Source organism: Ammodytes marinus (assembly GCF_949987685.1).
Source record: "Ammodytes marinus genome assembly, chromosome: 6".
Classification (NCBI taxonomy): Eukaryota; Metazoa; Chordata; class Actinopteri; order Uranoscopiformes; family Ammodytidae; genus Ammodytes; species Ammodytes marinus.
Window position 1 is genome coordinate 17,439,433 of NC_137235.1, and position 20,113 is coordinate 17,459,545.

At 40.7% G+C, this 20,113-nt stretch overlaps 1 protein-coding gene across 1 annotated transcript in view; it reads left to right on the forward strand.

Annotated features, from left to right (window-relative positions):
* palm3 (paralemmin 3) overlaps positions 1-19,763 on the forward strand; it is a 44,909-nt gene extending 25,146 nt beyond the window's left edge. The window contains exons 2-8 of the mRNA XM_080028968.1: positions 3,624-3,676; positions 4,788-4,868; positions 10,779-10,906; positions 12,895-12,946; positions 14,491-14,521; positions 15,158-15,211; positions 17,706-19,763. Coding sequence (XP_079885094.1) covers positions 3,632-3,676; positions 4,788-4,868; positions 10,779-10,906; positions 12,895-12,946; positions 14,491-14,521; positions 15,158-15,211; positions 17,706-18,739 — 1,425 coding nt within the window. The 5' untranslated portion in view covers positions 3,624-3,631 and the 3' untranslated portion in view covers positions 18,740-19,763. The remainder of the gene's footprint in view (positions 1-3,623; positions 3,677-4,787; positions 4,869-10,778; positions 10,907-12,894; positions 12,947-14,490; positions 14,522-15,157; positions 15,212-17,705) is intronic.
* The last annotated feature ends 350 nt before the right edge of the window (positions 19,764-20,113 follow it).

A 20,113-nucleotide genomic window follows, 5' to 3' on the forward strand; every position in this document is an offset into this window, starting at 1 on the left:
GTGCTTTATCTGTGCGGTCTGTGGACTCGTCCGCAGCAAGTGAGATGCATTGCGCATTTTTCAAGTCCTCAGTTAATTGCTGCACTATGTCGTGTGCAAGTACTTCCACTCTTTTGACTGCGGTGGAGTCAGATAGTGGTATCTTATCAAACATATCTGACAGTTTATCCTTCTCATTTCCCTCAAACATTGCCTCAACAACCTCGTTGATACACTCCTTCACTATTTCTGCATCAGAGAAGGGCTTCTTATGTTTGGCCAGCACCCAAACCACTCGAAATGATGCTTCAGTTACTCTTTCTTGCAGTGTCAGTGTTTTTCGAAACAGTGAATGTGTTCCCTCATATGATGATTTTAACTGGTTGACTTTCGTGGTCCTTACCTCAGAATTTTGTGGGAACTGAGCCTCGAAATATGCGTGCTTTGTGTCATAATGCCTTTTCACATTTGCGCTCTTCACTAAAGCGACGGTCTCCGTACAAATGAGACACATCGGCCTTGTGCTGGATTTGGGCAGAATGAACGCATACTTTTCTGTCCATTCCGCTTTAAATTCTCTATTTTCTTCGTCAACTTTTCTCTTCTTTTGGCACTTTGACAGAGACATGACGGTGCTCGCTGAAACAGGTTTGCGGCTTGCTAACGGCTCGTCAGGTTCGCGCATGCGGCTTGCTAACAGGTTTCGCCGACGTGTTTCCCCAAATGCCCGCCCTATTTCACTTCTGATTGGCTAAAACGTAAATCGCTTTGAGTGATAGGCTCATATTCCCTGTCATCAAGCCCTCTCGTCTTGAATGTCTCCTGGCAGTGTTTAGTTTCACAGAGCCGACTGGCAGACACGGACACAAACACAGATGATTTTGTCACTTGGACAAGGTGGCTACACGAGTAAAACAAAGCTAGATTGCCATGAATGATATTTGGTGACACTTTATTTCACATTAGAAATTATTTTTGACGCATTAAAATAATTTTGAAAATACATTGCAATTACGTTGCCTAATTCAAAATCTAAATGGGTCCGGACAGACATGCCCCGCGGTCCGCCGGCGGACCGGAGTCCGGAGTTTGAGTACCTCTGCTATAGGGTGCATGAATGAATGCCTCTGGTGGATTGTCCGTGCATTGCATGTATTTGATTGTATACATCAGGTTTTTCAGGGGAAAAATATCACACTGATCATAAAGAGGTCTCAAAAATCATGTATCAAAAATTATGCGCATAGCGTTATAGGGAATACCGTAGCAGGCGAGCTGTGCTCATGGCTGTGTGCCACATTGGTGTTTTACTACTGCTGTTTGGTTCTGGGATGTACTGTATACAGTGTGTAGTTTTTGTTGGGTTCCAAAGCACAGGTGTGGGTTCCTGTGCTTTCTGTGTACCACAAGAGGTTTGTGGGAAATTCACAGTTAAGTTGCAAAGAATCATAGTTGAAGTAAAGATTTCTCCTTATCCTTAATAACACTTCTTATTGGTTTTATGATGTGGAAAAAATTACCCAATAAAGAACAGACGTGATTCAAATATATCAGTATATCCCAGAGGTTCAAGGAAAAATCTATGGGGGTAATGATTGAAGAAGAAATAAAAATGTTTCTAACTTTTCTCAGAATGTGGGATAATGTCTTGTGAAATAGTAGATATTTTCTCCTTTTCGGCCTGTGACAATCCCTTTAATGAAACTTTCCAAGATTACAAAACCACTCTGTTTTATCGGAGAGCAGATTAAGCTGAATTTTGCTTGATTGGGGTCTTGTGTGTAACTGAGTAGATCTACATTTTATCTGTTCATCCGATCTCTCGAACAATCTGTTTTGTGTTTGTCCTGTAAAACATTTGTTTGTGCATTTCTGTCACAAAGGTCATCCCATTTCGTGGACATCTGAATCCCAAAACCAGTTGCTCCATTTCCTCTCACCTCTTCTTCTCTTTATCTGCCAATTTTCTCTCAATCCGTCTTGACTTTCTCTTTCTCTCTTTGACTTTGTCAGCCTTCCCCTTCCCTACCCTCCTGTATCATGTCTAATTATCCAACTCAGAATGTCTCTATGGGGACCTGCTCAATACCTCCTCATCAAAGCCTCTGTTTGTGTTTGCTTGTTTATCTCTGGCTGCTATTCTAGGCGCTCTCCTGGAGCCCTGATGAGACACAAGCCTCCACTCCCTACGGAGGCTTATACTGTAAGCTGTCACTGCACCTCACAGATTGTGTCTCTTTCTACTATGTTCTCATTGGCCTGTATTCCAATATCGTGTATGTAGATTTTTTTTATTTTCTTTCTCGTATGTCTTTCTGCTGATCCTTTCTCTGTCTCCACCTCAGTTGTTGAGAGACCACCAGTGTATATGGAAGAAATGTGAGATGTTGTTTCCCCATCAGAATTTCCCTCCATACACAGTACACCTACGCTGTCGTACTATTTCATTTGGGTTCTTTTCCCTTGTGACCCCGCCAACCACCCCCCACCTTCAGGGTGCCGCGGGTGGTCTTTAGGTGTCAGGAAGGCAAATTCTGACCTCAAAGATCGATCGTATCTGTGGAACTTGTAGGGAGAAATGAAAAACCTCATTTGTAGAGTATGTGAGTATTGGATGGGAAGGGGAGTGTGGGGATAAATGAGCAATGCAGTTAAGGGGTTGGAGTGTCTGAGCTAATTTTGGCAGTTTGCACGTGAGGTTTCTCTTCAAACGGAATATGTCAAGTGCAGTAGTATTTAGATGCAACTGGTGTTTTTTGAGGCTTTGCGGGTTTTGCATCTGAGAAGGGGTAAGGTGCTTCAAAGCTCTGTGATGGCGATTAGTGACAACGCCTATGACAATGTGGCATTTGTCACAGAATTGGGGCACTGTATTGCTCAGATGTTCCCCAATTTGAGATCTTCGTTGCTCAGAATGCTCAGTGTGTTTTTTGGTTTAGGACAGAACTAGGACTATTTACACACCCCGTGAGATTTTCAGTGAATGGAAGATTATTGCTGTCATTGTGTAAAAACCACCAATTGGGGGCGCCTTTAGCTCAGTTGGTAAGGCGTCCCCCTCCCGGGCCGGGCCCAGCAGCAGACCCGGGTTCGATTCCCACCCGCGGTCGTTCTCTGCATGTCACTCCCCTCTCTGCCCCATTTCACCTCTGTCTCTCTGCACTATCAAATAAAGCATAAAAATGCCCAAAAAATATCTTAAAAAAAACACCAATTACCAATTCATTTTTGTGAAATATTTTTAAATGAAACCAACCCAAGGCATAATTACCTATGCAACAATAATGATTTGTTTCTCTCCTGAGATGGAGGGTTTTCTCTAAACCCAGAGTTATGGTTTTTGATGTCTGGTTGCTATGACTCTAGTCTGTGCTATTTTGGGGATATAGCACAGACTATTTTGCTATATTGTCCCATTTAGTGCCACCTGCGGCGAAAAACAAATGCTTATGCTAAAAGTCTTCAAGACCCCTGAGGCTGTGTCATGAGGAACACAAAAGGTGTAATTGGGGTGTGGGGTGGAGAATTTTTTTGGCGAGTTTGGGAAGGATTGCCTTGTCTTCTCAATCCAGTGACCGCCAGTGAATAAATGGAATGTTTGACCTCTGATCTCTAACTTTCAGCCCGGTCTTGTCTTGTTGCAGGTGTCAGGATGGATGAGATGGATAAGTACAAACAGCGACAAGAGGCCATTGCTGTGAGTCCACATACACAACACAACAGCACACACACTCATTTATCTGACGAATTCCAGACAATTTTCATGTTTTGCATCCCATAGACACTTACAGTGGTAAAATTGACACAGGTTTTGGGAATAAATAACATTAAAATATCACTCTGTCCACAGTCAGATTTAAATCATCAAAACCATTTTTTATTACTTTGCAATTAGTAGAAATTCACTATTTACTAAAAATCTCAAATGTGTACTGTACCACTTACAGACTAATTGTTAACCTTTGGCCCCATGGAGGCAGATTGCTTGATCTTTAGTTTGTTCAGAATGCAATCGGAACAGGATTTAATGAAGGTTAACAAAAGTAAAATGTATTTCATGGAGCAGATATCTGTGGCTTGTACATTCCCCTTTTCCCTTAATGAAGCAGCTGATAATACTACACATCATCAGAATGGAATGAATTTCTTTAGAAAAGTTTTGCTGAATATAGCTTTTATTTTAACAGCATTGGATGACTATATTTTCTACATATAACCTGTTCTGCAGGATCTTCTTCTTAAAGTGAACTAACATTGCATACATAACAGTATTATAAGGCGGGTTAACAGGTACAAGTGAAGATACACCGCAGCAGTTGGTTTCTTTATTTCAGATGTGTCTGTACAGAGAGAAAGGGGGTAAAGAACCTAAGCTCTCTGCGCTTTCCTGCATATCTTCTACATAATTTATTGAATGGGCAATGTGATGAGCCAGGGTGTCCCTGGTCCCACGAAAACAACACTAGGTAGCCATGGGGACAGCTGCTCTGAGCATTATGGGATATAGTGTAGCTGATGTCCATGGTGACCGTGTCGTTGTGACGGATGGTTGACCAGGTGTCCATGTTTTATTTTTTCCCAGTGATGTTTTATTCACTGCAACATCTTTCTTCTTTTTGTTTCTGTTGATTCACTTGCATCAGCTTGTTTATAAGTCTTGCTTTTGATCTTATTTTTTTTTTGTTCATCCTTGTCCTTATTTTTAATGGAATTAAACTCTTCTTGCCCTCCGCCACCAAACTATCAATATGTCTACATTCATTCTTTTTCTTTAAAATCTCCTTTCCTTCCTCCTTTTCCTCTGTCAGGAGAAGCGTCGGCTGCAGGAGCAGCAGGACAAGGCCAGGAGGGAGATGGAGGATGAGAAGATCCGACAACAGCAGCTCAAGGTCAGACACACAAAGCACAGGATGATCTCACCTGTTGCATTTATTCACACGCACACACATGCAGCTTTAATTTCACTCAGCTAAAATCTTCTGCGTTCCATTTCACCTTGTTAGCAAGCAGATGGCCTGCAAATGCATTTCCTTTCTCATACACAGACGCACGTACTCACACATACACACACACACACACACACACATACAGATGAACTGTACAACCTTCCACACTTCCTGTTTTTTTTTTTTTTGTGGCTAGGTTAGAGGCAAGCCTTCCTTTGCTGAAATCCGTTTTTATGTGAGTGTTTACACCCTCTGCGAGTCACAGAGCTGCTCCATTGTTTTCACATTGTTTCCAGACGGCCGTTCCCACTTCCTACTCCACTGTGTTACACTGCCCTGGGGCACATTCCTCAAATTGTGTGAAATCTCTGCAGTGTTTGTGTGCACACAGGTACGCATATGTGTGATTGCCGTATAAGGTCCTATGTTGCTTACCCTAACATACCCAAATCAAGGTGCACAAGGCTTAAAAGATTAAGTTTAGATGATTATATCGATACTTGCTCCCTCACAGGAGGTGATATCATATCATCATAGCTTTTAGTATTTTCATTAGCTTTGACATTGACTCTAACCTCTGTAGATGAGAGGAAGTGATAAAGAGGGAGCCACAACTTATACACAGCTTCTAACCTGCAGGAAAGTTTGAGGCCTGTGTCTAGCAAGCAAAAGGCACAGTAAGGGGGAACAGAGCCGTGCTCTGTTCTGCTCTGTGGGAGAGAGCACAGAGATGGGTTTGTGACGCTTATAGTTTAGTAGCTACTTGCTAACGGTTGCCAGATTTTTAAATCTCAGGCCAAAGGCTGGAGGGGAGTTCCTTGTCTCAGTATTTGAACCCCGGACTGTTCTCTGCATGTCATACCCCTCTCTACCTCATTTCATCTCTGTCTCTCCATGCTATCAATAACTGGAAATGCCAAAACATTTAAATAAAGAATGTTTATTTCCTATTGTCAGGGTCAGCTACAGACCTCCATTCCTAGAGCTCGCAAGAGTTTGCTGTTTGGCTCAAGGACAATAGTGGTGCAGGATTGTGCTGAAAAAAGCACTAGAATCAAGGTCAACTGGTGGCAACACAGCATTCTTACTAAGTCACTCTGCAGCCACTGTTATTAGTCCTGAAGCATGGGGAAACGAGGCTGGTTATTATATGTTGGAGTGAAAAATGTCTCTCCTTCATGACATTTTGCTGCTTGCAACTATTTGTAATTGAGTGTGAAATACCTGTATTGCACAGCCATTTCAGGAGTTTCCGTTTGTTTCTGGGAAGGTCATTTTAAATTGGATTTCTTTTAAATAGTTATCAACAAAATAGTGATGGAAATACATTTGTGGAGTAAATACTGAATACTGGCCGGCTTGGTGTGATTAGAATGAATCAGGTCTCTAATGGAAACTCATGCAATTTTTCCACTTTGGGGGATGTGTCAGACAAACACACACATAGTACTTTTAAAGAGTTTGTCTAGATGTTCACACGGTGTTAGGCTTGGATTAGTCTGGCTTCCCTGGTTTTGCCAGTGTCCATCAGCGCGTCCGTCGGCTACCAACGGAACTCTCCCTCTTCCTGTTGCTGGCTTTCCCGTATTGAGGTCCCCCTCAAACTCAGAAACAATTCGCTCACAGCAAACCTGTGTGTGTCTGACTGTCAGGGCAGCGCCGCTCTCCCACACACACACACACACACACACACACACACACACACACACACACACACACACACACACACACACACACTCATAAAGCCTATTAGCTTAGCCTACCCACTTCATTGTACAACTTCCCCCGGGCAGAAATACCCTCATAAACTATGGAAAATGAAGCGTGGGGGTTTGGATTGAGCAGCGGACCTTATAACCAGCTAGATTAAGAGCCGCCGTTCCTTTTCGTTTGTGATTTACTGGACATCGGGCCGCCGTTGTTAATGTTACCAGAGTAAACACTGTGACTAGTTCATTCCCGTTAAGTTATCCCGTGAGCTCCTCGAGGGTTAAAGTGTATGTTGTCTTGACATCCTTGTGAGAAAGCAACTAACTATGTTTATTCCTTTTGTCTTTAATAGTTTTTTTTGTTTGCGGTTGGGATTTAGCCATTTCTCTGACAGCCTCTGAAAGTGCAGACGTTCCAGCAAAACAATTCCCCCCGGCACTATTTTGCAGGTACACCGCTGCTGCTTCCCGGGCTCAGCCCTGCCCTAGACGATTGTGATTGGTTTATAGAAATAAAAACAGGCCCAGTTTCCCCCTGAATAGACGGCTCTAAATAGAGTGGATCCAGACCATACTACTTGCTGGAGTTTGGTCTGGTTTTGCAAGACTAGGCTTGGATTGAAAGGTAGAAGAAAAACAAAGAGGTCGAAATGGAGTGTTAGACATAAAAGGATGTTGTGTTGTGTTTTGTGTGTCTTTTACACAGTCTTTTTATCAGATGGTATTTAGAGATTAGTCCGCTATACACGTTACTCACTACTCTAACTTGAAAGTTTTAAATTTGGTTTTCTGTTGGAAATAAATAAATATTAGCAGGTTCTCAACAGTATTTCAATTTAGGGGGGGGCGCGAACAAATTTCTGTCCCCTAGGGGGGGCATGACAGAAAATAATTGAGAACCACTGCCTTAATGCATTGAGTTGCTTTCATGTGATTGGCTGATAAGTTATATGTGTTATCAAGAAATGTAACTGCTGTACCTAATAAAGTGGCCGGTGAGTGTATGCTGGTGTTAATATTGAAATAAATTGCAATATGTTAAATATCTGTAATTTAAGAAATTTTTTGTATTGGAAATAATTTTAGATCTTTACTAAGATTTGAAAAACAACTTTCACCTTCGGGTTTGAAAAATGACGCACATTAAGCACTTTGTCTTAATGTGCGTCATCACGTCGCCGCAAAGCACATCTGTATCTCTAGCGTATAGGCTACACATCTCCTAAAACAGTTACAATCATATGAAAAAGTTTGGGAACCCCTCTCAGCCGGCATTATAATTGACTCTGCTTTCACAAAAAAAAGATAGAAGTGGTATGTCTTTAATTTACCAGGAACAGCTAAGTACTGGGATGTTTTCCATACAAAGACTTTTTGAAAAGCAGTATTTGGTTGTATGAAATAAAATAAAATGTGAAAAACTGGCTGTGCAAAAATATGGGTACCCTTGTGGTTTTGTTGATTTTAATGCCTGTAACAGCATGTAAAACTGATGACTTTAAACGCAAAATTGGTTGGATTATGTTGTTAAGCCTTGAACCTCATAGAATTGTCTGTTTAATCATGAGAAAATGTATTTTAGGTGCCTAAATGCAAGTTGCACTTCTCTTTGACTCTCTGCTGAAGTGAGACAGAATGGGATCATCAAAACAGCTCCCAAAAGATCTTAAAAACAAAGATTATTCATTGTCATGGTTTAGGGGAAGGCTACAAGAAGCTTTCCCAAAGGTTTCAATTGTCAATTTCTACTGTAAGGAACGTTGTCAGGGAATGGAAGGACACAGGCACAGTTGCAGTTAAACCCAGGTCTAGCAGACCAAGAAAAGTACAAGAGCGGCATATGCGGCGGATTGTGAGAATGGTTGCACACAACCCAAAGATCACCTCCAAAGACCTGCAAGAACATCTGGCTGCAGATTGTGTATCTGTACATGGTTCTACAATTCAGTGCAATTTGCACCAAAACATCTGTATGGCCGGGTGATGAGAAGGAAGCCCTTTCTGCGCCCACGCCACAGATACAGTTGCATGGAGTATGCAAAAGCTCATTTAGACAAGCCAGCTTCATATTGGAAGAAAATGCTTTGGACTGATGAGACAAAAATTAAGTTATTTGGTCTTTATAAAAAGCAGATGTTTTGGTGCAAATTGCGCTGAATTGTTGAACGATGTACAGATACACAATCTGCAGCCAGATGTTCTTGTAGGTCTTTGGAGGTGATCTGTGGGTTGTGTGCAACCATTCTCACAATCCTCCACCTATGCCGCTCCTGTTTTTTTCTTGGTCTGCCATGCCTGGGTTTAACTGCCACTATGCCTGTGTCCTTTCATTTCCTGACAACGTTCCCTACAGTCGAAATTGACAATTGAAACCTTTGGGAAAGCTTCTTGTAGCCTTCCCCTAAACCATGACAATGAACAATCTTTGTTTTTCAGATCTTTTGGGAGCTGTTTTGATGATCCCATTCTGTTTCACTTCAGCAGAGAGTCAAAGAGAAGTGCAACTTGCATTTAGGCACCTAAAATACATTTTCTCATGATTAAACAGACAATTCTATGAGGTTCAAGGCTTAACAACATAATCCAACCAACTTTGCGTTTAAAGTCATCAGTTTTACATGCTGTTACAGGCATTAAAATCAACAAAACCACAAGGGTACCCATATTTTTGCACAGCCAGTTTTTCACATTTTATTTTATTTCATACAACCAAATACTGCTTTTCAAAAAATCTTTGTTTGGAAAACATCCCAGTACTTAGCTGTTCCTGGTAAATTAAAGACATACCACTTTTATCTTTTTTTTGTGAAAGCAGAGTCAATTATAATGCCGGCTGAGAGGGGTTCCCAAACTTTTTCATATGACTGTAAGTAAACATAGTGTGCTGTGCTTTTAACGTATAGGGCTACATAGGGAAATTAAGGACCTGTTTAAGCCGGAACATTTTAAACTAAGTGTGAGACAGCTCCAGGAACACCCCTGAAATCAAACTACAGGCACAGCCATAGTTTTCTTTCTCTTTTTTTTAATTGTGTCATTTATAAAATAAAAAAATAAAAAATAAAGTACTATATTGATTATTATATATTAATATAAACTTTGGAAGCAGGGGTGTTCATGTTATGGGAACTACATTTTTCAATTAGTTGTGGTTATTTTTTAGGCCACTGTAACCTACCATAGACACACTGTATATACAATATATATGTAAAGTAGGCTATAGCCTATATTTTACACTCATGAAGAAGATGAAGAAGGCGTCTATTAATCAATCTAGAGGGAGTCAAACAAAATCTTCTGTTATATCCTATGCACAAAAATGTACCTTGCTCAAGAGCAATGAAATAATAAATTCTGAGTGACATTCTGTTGCTAGTAGCAACCTCTTCTGGTAGAGTTCTACAGAAGTTTGAGTCAAACTGAAATTGTTAGTTTCTGTGAACAAGCAAATATCGACAGGCATCTTTTTATCTAGGCCTACAGTAATCTCAAAATACCTTTGTTGGACCACTATCAGTAGGTACCCTGTCTGTTTTGGATCTTTTTTGACAGCTGATTCAAGTGAATGTATTTTTTTGATGTAATTTTAGTTCTAACCAGGCTAGCTGTATGTTGCTAATTCAAAACATTCTAGCTAGATTTGTGTCTGTTGGGCTAGTACTGTTGATAGTTTAAATTTCATTTATCCTGTGACATACATTTACTAGATACATAGGTAATTCTTTTTTGTTATGTTTTATTCAAGTTAACTTTTGCCTATATTTCTGTGAATCCAGTTGAGCTAGTTGATAGCGATTGATCTATTGCATTCTTTGATTGTTTTTGTTTTTTGGTAACTATGGAATTGCATGTAAGAAGGCAGCCTGATATTATGAGTCGCAATAACAAATGTTTCTGTCTGTTTGTGGCTTATCCAACCTCAATTAAGAACCTAAATCACAAAAGCCTGTCACCGTTTTAAACATAAAAATCCAATATTGCCATTAAGTACTTTTGCTCATTGATTTGCAGTGCTGCTCATAATGAGCAGCAATGCAAATCATAATATCCAAGTAGAGAACATAACATAATCATACCATCAAAACACAATACAGAAAGTTACTGAAGGTTGACTCACCCTCTCACCTCCTTATTTTCACTCCAGAGGAAGTCTCTGAGGGACCAGTGGTTGATGGAGGGACCTCCCTTGTCCCCAACAATGGATGTCCAGAGTCCTCCTCGCTCCCCTCTGTGGGGCTCCCAGGCCCAGGAGATCGAAAAGCACATTGACAAGTACAGCCAGAGTTTGTTTGTTTGTGTGTGTGTGTCTGTCTGTGTCGGTGTGAAGGTTAGAGGCTGAGCTAGGTGTTGAGGAGACAGTTAGCAGAGCTGACAGAGCAGGAGAGAGCTGTCACATATTTTCTTCCCCTGTAATTTGTGCTGTGGTCGTACCTTATGTAGGCTATGCTTTGGCAAAATTGAATTTTAATTCCTCCACTACTGTTGGTAGGCAGCGAGTGAGAAGGTGATCCTGACTGCACCGTTGTCAGACAGGACTTTTCTTTTATTGCATCCGACAATGTCCTCAAGTCCCTGAAGCAGGGCTGTACGCTTATTTTTTTAGGTGGTAGCACTGGTGCTAGCAAGCAAAAAAAATCAGTAGCACAAAAATAAATTCAGTAGCACACAAAGTATGATCGAAAACTTGCATAACCTTAACCCATGCATTTCGCTCTAATTACCTTTTAGCCTGTCATCTTGGTCTCATTTGAAACTCTCAATTAATGTCATATCCTAGTGTGTGTAGTAATAATTGTAGAAAAATTAATAGGGGTGCACTGATTGTAATTTAGACAAAATAATCTAACCTGCCTGCCAATTGCAATTTTTTGCTGATTCAGAAATATTTCTCCCCATAAAATTAATATCTATATATTTTTTGTATATACATATCATTATTATATTCATAATAATAAACATTTTTGGTAAATGTCCTTCTGTTAATTAAAACCTAACTTTAAAACATATAGCCTATTAAATAAATAAGTATACATATTGGTACAATTTAGGATAAGTTAAATAGGTTGTTGTGAATGTGTTGGGAGTAGTTCTTCAGTGGCTTATCAGTTATTTCAAACTTTGTTTAAATAGACTACTGTTGTTGACTGCTCTCTGCAGCTGAAGCAGTTGATTTTCAAGCTAGCGCACTGCAGGGCTGTGAAGCACGAACTTCCTGTTCTTACCGGCTTCAAAAAAGTCAACTCACGTTTGGCTAGTAACATGCTTTTAATGTGAAGGCGCACAGGAAATGTTTTGTTTGCACACGCGCAAACTTAACTGCGTGCCGTCTCCTTCCGGTTATTACCGTTGGTGAAGTGTAGACGCTAGGTCCCGAGCACACATCTTTCACCAGCCAAAGTGGAGGGTGGACTCAATAACTTACTTGCCTAAGACTACATTTACCCGAATTTGGAGAGTGTTAATGTAGAGCCCTCTAAGCAGTGTTGTGCAGCACTCCTCTGTGTCTCAAACAGACAGCATCTGCTCATTAGCACTCGTGCGAGTGTACTTGTATTCATCATCGCACGTGATCAATTTCAGTAGCAAATGCGATCAAAACTGTCGCACTGTACAGCCCTGCCCTGAAGGCCCCAAGATCTCTATCTTATTCCAAAGGTCCACTGCTTTCCAAGAAGACTGCTCACACACGCTCTACTGTACCTGTAGGGGAATCAAAGTACAGCTTGAGTAGAAAAAAGTAGTGTCACTTAGATTAGGATAATAAAATAAGGCCAAGGTTGTAATTTGAGCCTACATTTGTATAATTAAAATCATCATTGTTAAAGGTGCAGTGTGTAATATGACATCATCAAGAAAGTTCTACAAAGTTATAGAATGCAACACTCCCTGGGTAACCCCACCCCTTTCGAATAATAACAGAAGCTACAGTGGCCTTCAAGGACAAGAACAATTCTAAATTTTAAACAATGCACCTGATGACATTCCAACTATGACACTTTCAAGATGGCGGCACTAGGCCTAGGTCCAAAATATGTAGAAATATGGACATATATGAGACCCTTTCTAAGGGAAAATATAATAATTAAAAACATTTTGTTCAGCTATTATGCACTAAATTAAATGTACTTATGGATATTTTAATCACTTTCTACAAAATCTGCTAGGAAATAAAACCCAAAATTCTACACACTGCAGGTTTAAGTGTGCATTTTTAGTATCTAGATTTGATTTGTTTGTTTTTGTGTGTGTATCTGTTTCAGGTTGGAAGAGGTGGAAGAGAAGCTGAAGGAACAGATAGAGGATGGCCAAGAAGTGAGGAACTTGCGCACGCGCACACACACAAACACAAACTCACTCGTGGGGACAAAGGGGGTTGGAAAATGTGTTGAACAAGCTTTCTTCCATTAGGCAGAAAATGTCCCCCCAACTTCTGTCTATGGCACTGCAATGAATAATTCATTTCCCCTCTTAATGTACCTTTGATGTAGCACCTCTTCAAAAGCAGGAACTTTATGAATGTAAGCAGCCCTGTTGCATAAACAATTCAGCACTTGTTCCACTCTTGAATGATTGTTTCACCCTTAAGCCAAGGGCAAGTATGCTTACCTCACCCCGTCGAAGGTCTTTATAGAACAATCAAATACTTTTCCCTCCTTATCTACCATCTGCTCCAGGGTCTTTTTTTATGAAGTTTTCTCATAGTTATCATATATTCATCTTCACTTGGGCCTAAAATCAACTGCAGACATAAACAGAGGATTCTATTTTTAATGGCTGTGACAGACCATTAGTTGGCTGGCTGTGATGGAGGAGACTCTGTATGGCCTTATCCGCTGTGTGAAAAAACAGCAGTTTAAAAAGGACGTGCCAGCAAAACTTGATTTGGTCGGCGGACAGTGACTGTGAGGGACAGCTTATATCAAGCAACTCAAACAAGCACAATGAAATTTAAAGTGTATGACTTTTATGCTCTTTTGTGAGACTAGGGACATAAGAATATGTTCAGGTCTTTGAAAGTGGACGTTTTAATTGTAACAAACACACAAATATACATGATTTTTCATGATGTTTTTTTTTATGTCACACCAAACTGTGAAACGGGGTAAATTTTTCAACTAAGGGAGGTCTTTTCAGCTCAATCTCTTCCCAGAATGTCCTTGCCCTTTAGAGAAATATGTCACTGGATGGATTTAGTTTCCTTTAAAGGTCCCATATTATGCTAAATGCACTTTTTAAATGTGTTCCAACATATCCATGCGTCCACGGTGTGCCTAGAGACTGCCAAAATATCAAAAAAAATAACAATCTCTCCTTTTCTCACTCTCCCCTTTTCTGAAACCCCCACCCCTCCCCCCAAAAACACTCCAGTCAGAATTATCCCCTTTTCTGACCTCACAAACCGTAAAGCCAGAAGCTTCCACTGTGCAGCCCACACCCCTATTTCTTATTGGTCCACGGCCCTGACAGACAGAGGGCGAGGCGTATCTGGCTTCGCTTCCGGACAGGGGGCGGGGGGAGCTTAAAGATTGTATATTTACGAGGGGACCTGCAACTCTTTTTTAAAAAATAGGCCATTGTGAGATTAGCTGAACATCAGCATAGTACAATAAATTATCTGAAAGTTTTTTTCAGCAAACAATTAAAGAAAAACGTATTAGGGACCACTAAGACCATATAATATGGTGTATAATAGAACCGAAAAGTGTATAATATGGGAGCTTTAAAACGTGTGCGCTATTCCAGTTTTTATTTGTCAATATCCCCTTCAAAATATACCTGAGGTTCAGGCAAAAGAACACAAACTGTTTCTTCAGTTGAGTCACTGTTATTAATTCCCTCTCCCTCTTACCCAACAGGAGGCAGTGAAAATGTCTGAGGCCAGAGCAGGTAAGTGGTATCAACCTTTTAGCACAGAGAAATGTTAGAAAATTACAGTCTACATATAAGAACCTTGCATTTCAATGGCTTTTAACCAGAAAAAGTGATGAATTGATGCAAATTTGTAGAGGAGATAACATTTTCAATTTGAAAAGCCATAACAGCCACAGTCTGTAAAGGAGTGAGGCATTGTTGTCATCCATCTGCCGGCCTTTTTCAACACTTTATTCTGCTTGTCTGGCTGACACCACCTGTTAGCCACAGTTATGCCTCTAATGCTACTCTTGCTTAATTGCATCAGTACATATTGATTCAATTTAATTTGTTTAATGTTTGGACTCCTTCCCGTTGAAAGAACTTGGACAGCAGCAATAGAAAAGAAGCAAGCTCTTAGTCAGGATCTTGTTGCATTTGTGCATCAATATTATGACAAGAACAGTTATACAAAGAAGCACAGGTTTGTTGATAAAGCTATATTGTAATTCCTTCTTCGGTGTAGACTTGTAATACAGTAACAGGTGCATCTTAGTTTGATTATTTAAATTCAAAGGTACCGTACACTAAATGGTGTCGTTTTCTAAAAAAAAAAAAATCTACACTGCAACCTGCAATGAATGTAATAAATACAAATTATCTCTTCCTCAGAAATAGTTCAAGATGCTGTTATGCAGAATGGAGAAAACAATGCAACAGGATTGGGTGAGTTGGCTAGTACAGTGAGTCCAATATGTATTTGATCCCTTGCTGATTTTGCCGGTTTGCCCACTAATAAAGACATGATCAGTCTATAAATTTATGATAATATGTATTCAAACATGGAGAGACAGAATATCAAAAAAAAAATCCAGAAAATGAACCTAAGGAATATATATTAATTGATTTGCATTTCATTGAGGGAAATAAGTATTTGATCCCTTAGTATTCATTAGGAGTTCTGGCTTTTACAGACCAGGTAGACACTCCCAATCGACTTGTTACCTGAACTGAAGCCACCTGTTCTCACTAATCACTCGTGTGAAAAACACCTGTTCACAGAATCAGACAATCAGACAGATTCCAAACTGTTCACCATGGGGAAGACCAAAGAGCTGTCTCAGGACCTCAGAGTCAGGATTGTTGATCTCCACAAAGCTGGAATGTGGTACAAAAAGATTAGCAAGGTGTTGGATTTGAAGGTAACAACCATTGGTGCAATTGTAAGAAAATTTAAAAAGCATAACATGATCATCAACAGACCTCGGTCCGGTGCTCCTAAGAAGATTCCACCTCGTGGGGTAGCAATGATTCTGAGAACGGTCAAAAATCATCCTGCAACCACTCGGCAGGAGTTGGCAAATGACCTGAAGGCAGCTGGGACCACAGTTTGCAAGGAAACAATAGGCAACACTTTGCGCAGCAATGGGTTAACATCCCGCAGTGCCCGAAAGGTACCCCTTCTCAAGAAGGCACATGTGGACGCGCGCCTTAAGTACGCCAATGATCACCTGAAAGATGAACCAAGTTATTGGGAGAAAGTTATGTGGTCGGACGAGACCAAAATTGAGCTTTTTGGCCTCAATTCTACCCGTCATGTGTGGAGGAAAAAAAATGCTGCTTATGACCCCAAGAACACTGTGCCCACCGTCAAGCATGGAGGTGGAAGCATAATGTTTTGGGGGTGTTTCTCCGCCAAGGGTACAGGGCCACTTCACCGCATCACTGGGAAGATGGATGGAGCCATGTACCGTACAATCCTGAAGGACAACCTCCTCCCCTCTGCCAGGAAGCTGAAAATTGGCCGTGGTTGGGTCTTCCAACATGACAATGACCCGAAGCACACAGCAAAGGCAACAAAGGATTGGCTCAAGAAACATCACATCAAGGTCATGGAATGGCCCAGCCAGTCACCGGACCTCAATCCGATCGAAAATCTATGGAGGGAGCTGAAGGTCAGAGTGGCCAGGCGACAGCCCACCAACCTTCATGATTTAGAGAGGATCTGCAAAGAAGAGTGGGCCAAAATTCCACCTGGTGTGTGTGCTAAACTTGTGGTTAACTACAAAAAACGTCTCACTGCTGTGCTTGCAAACAAAGGCTTTGCCACTAAGTATTGAGTGTGTTTGGCCAGAGGGATCAAATACTTATTTCCCTCAATGATATACAAATTAATTAAAATATATTCTTTAAAGTTATTTTCTGGAATTTCTTTTTGATATTTTGTCTCTCCATGTTTGAATACATATTATCATAAATTTATAGACTGATCATGTCTTTATTAGTGGGCAAACCGGCAAAATCAGCAAGGGATCAAATACATATTGGACTCACTGTATGTCCATAGACATAAAACCATATATTCTCATGAAGCTCATATGCATAGTGATAACATCAGTTTTGCTGCACACATTTAAAATAAAGTATACAGCCTTATTCAAGATGTTAGCATCTCTCTCTGAACCCCTAACACGTGAAGACCATGAAATCCCCTATAGAAATAGTGAAATACTATATGTTTTGTGTATAGGCCTACTTACCTTCATACATTTGCATTATAGAGGAAGGAATGGCAGCATGCATACCTATACTTCACAAAAAAGTTCATACATGCTGTGTGATGAATATTTACGTTATGTTAAAAAGGGTTTTGTATTTACATTTATGCTAATAGTCGCTCAACCTGCCTTTTAGAGGGCAGCTGACATGTCAGTTAGGGAATTCTACTCAAGCTGTTGAAGTGGATGAGAGAGCTCCGAAAATGAAACTGAGCTATCCATTTGAATTTTAATCATCCACAGTCTATAACTTCCTTTTGCTCTGTATCCAAAAGTAGCAACCATTAATTAGTATGTACTTTATAGCCTTTGTCAGCCTGTATTAGCTACTGAATTTTAGCTTTCAGATAAGAGGTGATGATGACTCATCTGTGTAATTCCTTCAGATTAATAGATGGCGGAACCTTTTGTTCAATGCATTACCAACCCTACAAATTAACGTTTGTGCCATTGAAACCTCTAATTGCAATTGAGTTATGGTGTGTCTGCAATTACTACAAGGAAGGCAAATAATCAGAGTCAATGACAGTGTGGCATATTGATTGTGAATTCACTCAACATCATCTAAATGCATGAAAAGCACTAACTTGTCTATATAATGCAATTGCACAGAAATCTCCTCCTTTACTGACAGTGATATGTATTTGATGTTTCCTATTCAGAAACAACAGAAGACAAAATGAAGACGAACCAAAACCTACTATTGGATGAAACTGCAGCTGTCTTAACCAATGGCAGAGGAGACTTTGAAGCAACCACACATCACTATGCTCCAGAGCAGAGTAATCAGTCCACCACCAATGGACCAGTTGTTGCCTCTGAAAGTGTTATAAGTACAAAGTTGGAACCGGGTTTGGACATGGGTGTTTCGGAGGCAGAGCCTTGTGACGTTCCAAATGTCACCATCGATGAAGAGGAGGAGGAGGAGGAGGATGAAGGCACTCTGGTGATGAGAGCAGAACGCGTGATCATCACAGATGAAGGGGATGACATACCTGACAATCTCACAGCTCAGGACGCTCAGCAGGAGACCTTGCAGTCAGAGGAAACCCCTCCAGCCGATCCAGAAGCAGGCAAAGAGGGAGGGGAGGTCTTGGAGGAGGTAGGAAAAACGGAAACGGCTTCAGAAATTCACACAGAGCCAGTGGAGAGTGAGGCACCTAAACCCACTGCAGAGCCACAACCAGCGAATGGAGATGGAGACTTGCTGGATGGTGTAAAGACAAACAACGGAAATGGAGACACAGAGACAGAACCTGAGGGACAGGACAAACCATTGGAAGGTCCTATCTCTTTACAGGTGCAGTCCCCTGCTAACGCTCTAGAGGGCACTACAGTGGCTCCGGTGCCGGTCTACACTGAGGCGCAACCCTCTGCTTTCACCCCCAAGCTAGAGGCCGAGGTTGAAGCTTCAACGTCACCAGAGGGAGCTGAGGCAGTATTGAAAGCCCAGCAACCTGCCACTCCGCCTGGCCTGTTCCAGGAGGTGCCCCTGGCAGATTCCCAGGAGAACCAGAGGACAGAGGCAGGGCCGGGGGAACAGGAACCCCTTCTGTCACAAGCCAAAGCCCCAGACACCCAAGCAGCAGCAGCAGCAGTAAAGAGCCCAGAGACACACAGCCCAAACAGAGTTAGCCAGGGAGTGGAGACTGCAGCACCCAAACACAAAAGCTGCCAGTGCTGCTCTGTTATGTAAATGCTCTTTCTACATTAATTTCCTTTCTCTCTGTGTCCCTCTTCAGTAGTCTGCTACACTCCTTCAGTCTGTGTCTCTGCTGTTCAATTCATAACACACTCCTTTCCGTGTCTCTTTGTTTTATGCAACCATTCTTTTTCAAATCAGCATGTCCACAAGCTACTTCCCTTTCCTCCCCTAGCCTCTGCCCCCATTCCTTGTATTCACCTCGAAACTTCCTCATCCCACTCTTGAGTTTTGCTACTCCAGGAGCAAGTTAGCTCTCTGAGACGTGAACATGGGGAAGGTATGGAGTCTATGGACTGGACTTGTCCATGTTAAATTGTTTGAGAGCAATGCAGGAATTTTTTAATTATTGTATCACAGTGTGAACAAAAATATGAGGGGTGTTGTTATATTGTTTTTTTTTATTTACAGGGTTTGAGTTGCATCCAATTTTCCTGCATAGCAGATGAGCCAGCCAATCCATAGAGCAGTAAAAAACCCATATATTGCATGCAGTTACGCAAAAGAAATTGACATGACTGATGTATTTCAAACTGTCATAAACTGTTGTCTACATGCATAATCAATTGGGTAATTTTTAATCCATATATCAGATTTCACTGGAAAAGATTTGGAGAAATTCAGAGTGTTGAAATGTAATGATTTTAAAGATTCATTATTTTATTGTATTTGGTCTTTTATTAAAGATATTTTTAATCCAAGTATAAGACCTGAAAATTTTCTATCACTTATACACATAGACAATGCGCAGACTAATGGTATGTAAAGGTCTAATTTATAAACAACTGCTTACACTACCGAATAGTTTGTGGGCTGTTGTCAGTTTTAAAATAATTTGGAAATACCTTGAAAGTACATTTTTAAATTTTTTACTGGAATTGTTTTTGAGGAGAGGCTCCTGACAAAGCTCTGTGCATGCATGTATATATTGTTTACAGAAATGATTGGTGAATGGTTTAATGATTAAACTGACATTTGTGATTCATTGTTTGATGTTCCTCCTGCATCTCTGTTCCTCAAACGGTGGATTTCTGCCACACATAACATTGCATAATGCAAAAGAAAACCCCTGGATAACCAATAACCATAGGTTATAAATTATACATACTTTCTTAGTCTTATTCCTAACCCTGGAAATACTGGTTGAGGGTAGCGACCTTTAAAAATCTCTCCTAGAACATTTAAGAAAATGGGAGTGGAACTGTTTTAGTTGTATTAAATATTCCCCCGAAGAGAAGCTTGAAATATGAACGATGTGCAACAAGTCTAAAACATGCTTCCCTTGTTCATATTCATGGAACTTGTTAACCCCCTGAGGCAGTACCCTAACTATACTTGTCAACCTTATATCAAAGTGCCTTTGCAGTT